The sequence below is a fragment of the Triticum urartu genome, chromosome 1A (assembly GCF_056163025.1).
Source record: "Triticum urartu cultivar PI428250 chromosome 1A, HENAU_Tu73, whole genome shotgun sequence".
Taxonomy (NCBI): Eukaryota; Viridiplantae; Streptophyta; class Magnoliopsida; order Poales; family Poaceae; genus Triticum; species Triticum urartu.
The window spans coordinates 38,545,186-38,555,584 of NC_141873.1; the positions used below are offsets into that span (position 1 = coordinate 38,545,186).

General features: G+C 41.7%; 1 protein-coding gene across 1 annotated transcript; it reads right to left on the reverse strand.

Moving 5' to 3' along the window:
• Positions 1–2,556: 2,556 nt before the first annotated feature.
• Positions 2,557–5,506, reverse strand: LOC147989755 (uncharacterized). Its single transcript, XM_087536028.1, has 3 exons — positions 4,576–5,506; positions 2,679–2,835; positions 2,557–2,563 (listed from the first exon to the last, which is right to left on the reverse strand). Exons 1-3 carry the CDS (start codon positions 5,504–5,506, stop codon positions 2,557–2,559), a joined length of 1,095 nt encoding a protein of 364 aa, XP_087392154.1.
• Positions 5,507–10,399: the final 4,893 nt, after the last annotated feature.

Here is a 10,399-nt window from a genome sequence, read left to right on the forward strand (position 1 = left end):
AGCAATGGACAAATTTAGCGGCGGAAAATAAAGTAGTGCAAAAGGCTGAATTAAAAGATGATATTAAACAGAGTTCAACGGAATACTGGAAATATTTATAGCGGTGTATAGGGAAAAATATTGGTATCACACGTGACCAGCAAGGTTCCCTACCCGGGAGTCACATGGGTGAATATTCACACTTTTACACTCTTAAGAGGGGTACTCCGACATCGACAGTCTCGACCAGAACCACGTGGGTTCTAGAAGAGCAGAGCCCTTCGACCCCCTGAGGCACGACAACTTGACTTACTAGTATGGGTCGTTCCCAAGGATCCATCACCGATACCCTGTTCGGAACAAGTGTCGCCCCCAGCGGAGAACTCAGACAGTCCCATACCTGAACCGTGACCGGTACAATATGTTTGCGGTCATGACACCAATATAGACAATATGTGAATATGGAAATAAGGAGGTCAGTGGTATGATGAAACTTATGTAGTAATCCTCACGTCTCCACGTAAGCCCAAATAATCATGACAATTACTTGCTCACCGGAACATATTTCTCTTCAACAGTACCATGGCCAACGAACAGAGGACAGTTGCAGAAGAACTCATATATCATGGTACAGTGGCTAGCAAAAGAAATACTAGCAGCAATATATCTCTAGATCAGTGTAACAGTGTGCAAGTCGCAGGACCAAGCACAACAACGAAATATGAACAGAGGAACTGCTACTTGCCTGACAGCAGTACCCGTCTACCACGCGGTCGCTAGGAACAACACCAGCGAGAGCTCCAACTTCTTCTTCCAGCAGACGACTCTGACTAGTGTGTCAATGGTCCTACGCTACAGCACCTGGTCGCCTTATATACTGGTAACAAGTGAGTAGCTCCTTGTGAACACATTAATCGTCGTCCAGCTACCGCCGTAACTCCTGCTTGCTCCAAAGGATAAGCTAGTGCCCCATTGCTTCACCTAATGGCTGGTTCGATGCACCTACTAGCTCATGCATGCATATGTTTCTAACCAGAGCAATGACACGTACATTCTATCTCTCAAGGAAAAGACACGTAGCCATACAACAAGCCTTCTCATCGCTGCATGCAAAAATATCTACTGCCCTAGACGGTGGTACAGTGTAATCCAAGAGCTAGCTGGCCTGTGAAAAGAAAATACAGCTAACCTTACTGAGCTAGTCGGCAGGCTACGTACATGTATTACGGCAACGGTGACTAGATGGATGCATGCAGTGCGTTGAGTACAGACCATGGATGTGGTGCATGCCATGCATTGATGCATGCATGTAAGTGTACGTGGATTGCTCAAGCAAATGCAATACTCCACCATCTTCTAATACAAAGAAAATCTACTAATGATTGGGATGCACCTATTGGTCTTAAGATATTTATCTCCAAAATTATTTATAAATACTAGCATGCCTGAGTTATTGGAAAAATGATAGTTAAGTAAAATTTAATTCTAAATGACAATCGATGCATTTTAATTATCCTTAAGTAACACACGGGTGTTACATCCTCCCCGCCTTACAAAAATTTCGTCCTCGAAATTCAATTACCGGTCGATAGAAGATGCGGGAAGTTTTTGTGAAGTTCGTCTTCTTTTTCCCATGTCGCCTCGTCCTCATTGTGGTTACTCCACTGGACTTTGACAAATCGGATAGTCCTTTTTCTCATTACTCGATCTTTGACATCTAGTATTCTCAAGGGGTACTCCTCGTATGATAGGTCTGGTCTCAGTTCCACGATTGGTAGTTGTGTTGCTTCTGGCAGTGTCTCGCATTTCTTCAGTGTGGATACATGAAAAACAATATGTACCCCTGACAAGTTTGGAGGCAGCTCTAATCGGTAGGCTACTGGTCCAACTCTGCCAATAATTTGAAAAGGTCCTACATACCTTGGACTCAACTTTCCTTTCAAACCAAAACGTCTCGTACCTTTTCGAGGTGAAACCTTTAGGTATACTAGATCTCCCTCTTGAAATTCAACTTCCCTCCGTTTGGTGTCTGCTTGTTTCTTTTGACGGTTCTGTACCGCCGTTAAATGCTCCCGAACTACTCGTAGTTTTTCCTCTGCCTGTTGAACTAATTCTGGGCCTATATACTTCCTCTCACCAATTTCTTCCCAGCATATAGGAGAACGACATCTCTAACCATACAAAGCTTCATACGGAGCCATCTTTATACTGGATTGATAACTGTTGTTGTATGCAAATTTGACTAGAGGAAGGGACTCATCCCACTTTTCTTTGAAGTCCAACATGCTTGCTCGAAGCATATCTTCCAGTATTTGTATGACTCGCTCTGTTTGTCCATCAGACCGGGGATGATAGGCTGTACTAAAATTCAGTTTGGTCCCCAAGGTCTTATGTAAACTTCTCCAAAATCTTGAAACGAACCTTGGATCTCGATCTGAAGCAATATTTACAGGGACGCCATAGTTCGTAACTATCTCCCTAATATATAACCTTGTTAATTTTTCAAGGGTCATTGTTTTCTTGACTGGTATGAATTGTGCCACCTTGGTCAATCTGTCTACTATAACCCATATAGAATCATATCCTGCGGAAGTTTTCGGCAATCCGGTAACAAAATCCATACTGATATCCTTCCATTTCCAACTAGGAATTCTTAGCGGTTGCAGGAGGCCTGGTGCTTTTTGATGGTCCACCTTTACCTGCTGACATATGGACATTCCAGGACGAATCTTGCTATTTCTCTCTTCATATTTGGCCACCAAAAATTTCCTTTAATATCCCGATACATCTTTGTGCTACCAGGATGTACAGTGTATGGAGTGGTGTGAGCTTCTTGCATGATCTCCAATTTCAATTCTGCATTTTTAGGTACACAAATACGTTCTCTCAACCATATAGATCCATCCATCCGTATGTGAAATTCTGATGGCTTTCCTTGCTCTATGCTTTCTCGGAGACTGACAAGAAAAGGATCTTCCAGTTGCTTTATCCTAATTCTTTCTTGAAGATCAGGTTTGACCTGTAGTGCCATAATAGTGATCAATGGGTCACGTACATGCACCTCTATTCCCATCTTGTCTAAGTCCTCCAAAATCTTCCTTTGTGAGGTGATTAAAGATGCCACATTGCAATCAGCTTTTCTGCTTAGCGCGTCAGCTACTGCGTTTGCTTTACCCGGATGGTAATTGATATTGACATCGTAGTCTTTAAATAGCTCGATCCATCTTCTCTGCCGCATATTTAATTCCTTTTGTGTGAAGATATATTTTAAACTCTTGTGGTCAGTAAAAATCTCACAGTGTTTTCCATACAAATAATGTCTCCATATTTTTAGAGCAAAGATTATAGCACCTAATTCCAGATCGTGTGTTGGATAATTTTTCTCATATGGTCTAAGTTGTCGAGAGGCATATGCGATTACCTTGTTGTTCTGCATGAGGACACAACCGAAACCAATTTTTGAAGCATCACAAAAAATAGTAAATCCAATCCCATTTATTGGTACTGCGAGAACTGGGGCAGACACTAGTCGACGTTTTAATTCTTGAAAACTTTCTTCGCACTTCTCGGTCCAGTAGAACTTTACTCCTTTGCGAGTGAGCTGTGTCAGTGGCGCTGCAAGCTGAGCAAAACCTTCAATAAATCTCCGGTAATATCCGGCTAACCCAAGAAAACTTCTTATCTCAGTAATCGTGGTTGGTCTGTTCCAGTCCAACACTGCCTGAACTTCTGTTGGGTCTGCAGATATACCCTCTCCAGAAATAATGTGGCCTAGGAATGATACTTTGTCTAACCAAAAGTCGCACTTCTTGAGTTTAGCGTATAACCGGTGTTTCCTCAATGTTTGAAGTACTGCTCTCAAATGTTCGGCGTGTTCCTCTTCTGTCTTATTCAGCTGCCGATAATCAATACATAATCGCCAACTGCCATCTTTCTTCTTTACAAATAATACTGGAGCGCCCCATGGTGACATGCTTGGATGAATAAATCCCTTTTCTTCTAACTCTTTGATCTGTTGCTTGAGTTCTTTTAGTTCTGCTGGAGCCATTCTGTATGGGGTCTTTGAAATAGGATTAGTACCAGGGACCAGGTTTATGCTGAACTCAATCTCTCAGTCCGGTGGAATTCCAGGTAACTATTTAGGAAATACATCAGGAAATTCTCTAACCACAGGAATACACTCTATACGTTTCTCCTTTATTTCCAAGTTCCTAACTTGTGCGTACCTTGTTTTCTTGTGGCTCCCTTGGTACACTATTTTCTGTTGACCAGGTACTTGAAGTATCACTTTCTTCCCATGTCAATCAATAGTTGCATGATTTTCAATCAACCAATCCATGCCTAGTATTATATCAAAATCATGCATATCTAGTACTATCAAATCTGCCCGAAGTTCATGTCCCCTTATAATAACCGGACAATTCGTGCATACCCTTCGAGTTATCATCTCAACCATTGGAGACTCTACCACGATTTTTTTCTTTATAGGTGTACTTTCTATTCCATGGGTACCAATAAATTTAGAAGATATAAAAGAGTGGGTAGCACCAGAGTCAAACAAAACAACCGCATTATGAGAACATACTCGGAACGTACCTGTAACCACATTGCTATCATTGTCCACCTCATTTTGGGTCAAATGATTTACTTTAGCACGAACAGGCTGTTGCTTCCTTCCAGGATTGTTCGTGTACCGAGGAGCAATATTCGCCTTAGGAGGCGGTGCAGGTAGGTACAACGGTGTTTTTGGTGCAGGCAAAGCAAATGACTGATTATGAGTAAAATTCTTGTTCCGGCACTGACTGATAACATGTCCCTCCTTGCCGCATCCGAAGCATTTTCCCTGTCGCTGCTCACACTGGGAAGCCATATGATCTCCATGACAAATAACACATTTATTAACTATGGGCTGATATGTTGCTCGATTATTTGGGCGCCAATTTTGATGTGCCTTCCTTTGCATGTTTCCTTGACCATGGTCGTCGAACCTCATCTTTTTGTTTGGTTTCTCAACTTCAGCACGTTCTTCAAGGTATGCTTGTTCCACTGTAAGAGCCTTGTTAGCTATGTCACGAAATGATTTTAATTCAAATACCTCCACGCGCGCCTTGATGGGTTGACGTAAGCCTTGAGCGAACCTTCGCGCCTTTACTTCATCATTTTCAACGTACGCCATCGCATAACGGGCAAGTCTAGAAAAATTAATTTCATATTCTGCCACGCTTTTATCACCTTGCTTTAGCTGTAGAAATTCAAGCTCCATTTTCCTCTGAACACTTTCAGGAAAATATTTTCTTTGAAATTCTTGCCTAAATATCGCCCAAGTAACCAAATAATTTTCTGGATATTTCTTTTTGTGCACATTCCACCAATCAAAAGCTCCACCTTGTAACATAAACGTAGCTAGTGTCACCTTCTCTTGCTCTGGACAGTGCCTTGCTTCAAATATTTTTTCTATCTCAGTTAACCAGTCATTTGCGTCCATAGGATTAACACTGCCAAGAAAGGCAGGCGGCTTCAGTCGCATGAATTGGCGCAAGCTGTCCTGTGTCCCACCCTCATGAGAGTTCTCTCCTTGGGGTGACTGTTGTACTAACTGCTGCAAGATTACAGTCTGTCGCATTTGAGTTTGTTCCTGGCGGTTCAAAATCTCCAAGAGCAAATTACTTGGAGGAAGTTGATCTTCTGCGGTCCTTTGAGATCCACCGCTACCTCCAGCGTGGGTAGTAGAAAAATCTCCATGATCGTGGTTAGCCATCTATACAATCATGAAGGATGGAGAGCAAAATAAATAAATAAACTGCCACTCTTCATAGCATGCATCAGTACATAAAAGTTGATTTTACTATATAAGAGGGGTTGACACGTACAACCAAAATTTGCACAGCCTCACCTGACAGGAGTGCTAGTGTCAACATCAAGCTACATGCAAAGGCTAGTAAAAGTGGAAGCAACCTACTACTACTAGGGTTGCTACAGGAGGCAGACATCACATGCGAACTGGATATGTCACACAATTACACACTAGATACTAGTAGCTCTGCCACTTCATTTATTTAAGCTAGTACGTACGACCACTCAAGTTGTACTATCGCCTGCTAGCTAGTACGTTGCACGCCCTTAGTTCTTTCCTTTCTCATCCTTCATTGCTACAAGCTGCTGACGGAGGCACCAGTTCTCTGCCTTCAAATCCATCATCTCACTCTCCTGTTTGTTGTTGACGTCTTCCAGCTCATCTCTTTCTTGCTTCAGCTTCTTGGTCTTGTGTCCCTCCTCCTCGATCCAGCGATCGCGGTCCTCCACCTCTATTTCATGGTCATGCTTTATTTCATAAAGTTGGGCCTGATGCTCCTGCTCTAACTCGTCTAGTTCTTGCTTCCTACGAACCTCATGGTACTGCTGGAGTTGTGCAATCTCCTCCTGGTGTTGCTGCTCAGAACGTGCCAAGTCCAGCAAAGTCTCCCAGTACTCATAGCTGTGCAAGTCCACTAGGCCAAAGTTCAGACTAAAGTAGAGTGATTTAAGCGCTTCACGAGCCGCCGAGCACCCAGCTTCATGATCATCCTCGCCATAGCCATAGAAGGTAGTGTATGCACCAGGGTCATGTGGAGTGACCTGCACGTGCACAGCTCCCTGGATTCCTCCATCCGAAAGAGCACTAGTAGAGATCACTGGTGGCTCTAGGTGAAAATGATCGGCTACCTCCTCGAGGATTTGCACAAAGTTAAGATGGAAGATGGTTGGGCCATCCATCCCTGATTCCAACCACACATATTAGCACTAACAAAATGCATGCATAAGAAGTGAAATACTAAATTTCATGACAGGACATATAATCAAATGAGCCACGTAAATGTTAGCTTCACATAAAATAAGCACAAAAAAGAGCGTTTCTAACTTACACGCACAAAATAATACCCTGGTTATTCCCCATTAGTTGCAACAGTTTTTAATTTTATTTTACCTAAGCTCTGATACCACTTAAGCTGTCACGCCCCAAAACATGGTTCGGACGTAATAGCCGCCACGCGTTTATAAACAAAAGATTATAAACGTGTGAGGCCTAAACTAAAACTTTTCACAATAATACACATAATAAGCATCTATTCTTTATTCTGGGGATACATAGTTCTTGCTGAAAATAAACTTCTAAAGTACTTCAATTTATTCCCTCCCGGCGCGTGCTACGCCTACTGCTCAAAGCCAAGCTCAGGATCATTACCATTTTGGGCTGCAAAAATAGAGATTAAGCAAGGGTGAGTATGATGATTCATACCCAGCAAGTAGCATTTATTCAAGGGTACAAAAGGAGAAAGTGTTATGGATATCACAACGGTATAATTCAGTTTCAAGGAAATGATACGACAGCAATGGACAAATTTAGCGGCGGAAAATAAAGTAGTGCAAAAGGCTGAATTAAAAGATGATATTAAACAGAGTTCAACGGAATACTGGAAATATTTATAGCGGTGTATAGGGAAAAATATTGGTATCACACGTGACCAGCAAGGTTCCCTACCCGGGAGTCACATGGGTGAATATTCACACTTTTACACTCTTAAGAGGGGTACTCCGACATCGACAGTCTCGACCAGAACCACGTGGGTTCTAGAAGAGCAGAGCCCTTCGACCCCCTGAGGCACGACAACTTGACTTACTAGTATGGGTTGTTCCCAAGGATCCATCACCGATACCTTGTTCGGAACAAGTGTCGCCCCCAGCGGAGAACTCAGACAGTCCCATACCTGAACCGTGACCGGTACAATATGTTTGCGGTCATGACACCAATATAGACAATATGTGAATATGGAAATAAGGAGGTCAGTGGTATGATGAAACTTATGTAGTAATCCTCACGTCTCCACGTAAGCCCAAATAATCATGACGATTACTTGCTCACCGGAACATATTTCTCTTCAACAGTACCGTGGCCAACGAACAGAGGACAGTTGCAGAAGAACTCATATATCACGGTACAGTGGCTAGCAAAAGAAATACTAGCAGCAATATATCTCTAGATCAGTGTAACAGTGTGCAAGTCGCAGGACCAAGCACAGCAACGAAATATGAACAGAGGAACTGCTACTTGCCTGACAGCAGTACCCGTCTACCACGCGGTCGCTAGGAACAACACCAGCGAGAGCTCCAACTTCTTCTTCCAGCAGACGACTCTGACTAGTGTGTCAATGGTCCTACGCTACAGCACCTGGTCGCCTTATATACTGGTAACAAGTGAGTAGCTCCTTGTGAACACATTAATCGTCGTCCAGCTGCCGCCGTAACTCCTGCTTGCTCCAAAGGATAAGCTAGTGCCCCTTTGCTTCACCTAATGGCTGGTTCGATGCACCTACTAGCTCATGCATGCATATGTTTCTAACCAGAGCAATGACACGTACATTCTATCTCTCAAGGAAAAGACACGTAGCCATGCAACAAGCCTTCTCATCGTTGCATGCAAAAATATCTACTGCCCTAGACGGTGGTACAGTGTAATCCAAGAGCTAGTTGGCCTGTGAGAAGAAAATACAGCTGACCTTACTGAGCTAGTCGGCAGGCTACGTACATGTATTACGGCAACGGTGACTAGATGGATGCATGCAGTGCGTTGAGTACAGACCATGGATGTGGTGCATGCCATGCATTGATGCATGCATGTAAGTGTACGTGGATTGCTCAAGCAAATGCAATACTCCACCATCTTCTAATACAAAGAAAATCTACTAATGATTGGGATGCACCTATTGGTCTTAAGATATTTATCTCCAAAATTATTTATAAATACTAGCATGCCTGAGTTATTAGAAAAATGATAGTTAAGCAAAATTTAATTCTAAATAACAATCGATGCATTTTAATTATCCTTAAGTAACACACGGGTGTTACATTTGCACCCGCGAGCATCGAACAAACCGCAAATGGACCGACTCAAGTAGCCACCAACCGTTTTTTCAATGTTTCCCCCCTTTTCTTTTTTCTTCATTAGTTTCCCTTGCCTTTCCTTATTTTTTTTCAAAAAAAAACTAATGTTAGTTCTTAGTTTTCATTTTCTTTTCTTTTTTTCATTTTTATATTTCCCTTTTTTTCCATAATTCACAATTTTCCAAAAGTGTTCAAACTTCCAAAAATTGTTCGAAATGTGTAGATTTTCCAAAAAAATCATGCATTTCGAAGAACATTCACAGATTATATATATATATATATTCAGGTTTTCAAATTTTGTCACAGTTTCCAAAAATGATCCCGTTATCAAATATTATCCACAGAACGAAAAAATGGCCACCTTTTCAAATTTGTTTGGAGTTTCAAAAAAATGTTCTCATTTTCAAAATTGTTCAAAGATGCAAAAAAATATTTGCCTTTTCAAATAGGAACAGAGTTTCAAAACATTTTCTCGTTCTCAAAAATTGTTCACGGATGCAACAAATGTTTGACTTTTCAATTTTTTTCAGGGTTTCGAAAAATGTTCTTATTTTCAAAAATTGTTCGCTGATGCAAAAAAAAAATCACATATGCAAATTTTGTTTGTGTTTCTAAAAATGTTTCTGCTTTCAAAAAATGATCATAGATTAGAAATTGTTTGCTTTTTTTGAAAAATATTGACTTCAAAAAATGTTTCCATTTTCAAATCTTGTTTAGAATTTCGAAAAATATTACCCTTTTCAAAACAATGTTCACATTTTAAGAAATCACGTTTAAAAATATAATCATTGTTTTAAAAATGCACTTTAAAAAAATATTCATTGTTGAAATTTGAAACAATGTCAGATCTGCAGCTGTCGATAGTTCTTAAAGAGGGCGATGCGTCCTAGTCACTAACAATTATCAGGTCCTCTATTTCGTTTCCTGGCAAGTGCACCATTTTTTGATATTTTCACTATTTCGTGCTACAGTACCACACATGCTCCTTGGCCGGGCCACTTGTACTCCCTTGGGAATTTGCTTGGCAATTACCGCAACTAGCGAGACATAGCAACTCCCTTTTCCGAGCGCTAGCTAGAGCATATCTCGCTTACAACAAGAGTGGGGTCTCCTATGCGAGGCTCTTTGCGTCAAGTTGCTAAGGTTTCCCACAGGCGTGTCTTCGACTGGGCCGGCCCATGAAGATAGCGACGCGCACTATGGCTCAAAAAGAAAAATTGCACAGGATTGACTCTATCTGCCCATTCTGTTCGGCGGAAGATGGCTGGAAACACGCTTTAATCGACTGCATCTCTGCAAGGTGTGTGTGGTCTTTGTCATCCGAGGAGATGGTGGAAAAGATGTGTGACAACCTGAACTTAAATCCTAAAAACTGGATATTCACAATGCATGAAATATTGTCGCATGAAGAGTTCACACACATGGTGGTCGCTCTATGGGCAATATGGAGGTCTAGGCGAAGGGCAATACATGAAGAAATCTATGACAGTCCACTACAGAT

Excerpts from the sequence above, each read along its gene's own strand:
- LOC147989755 (XM_087536028.1), bottom strand. The coding sequence starts at position 5,506 with ATGCGACTGAAGCCGCCTGCCTTTCTTGGCAGTGTTAATCCTATGGAC. Across the intron at positions 2,836-4,575 it reads TGATAGCAATGTGGTTACAG|AATTGAAATTGGAGATCATG; the intron begins GTACGTTCCGAG and ends CTAAAAATGCAG.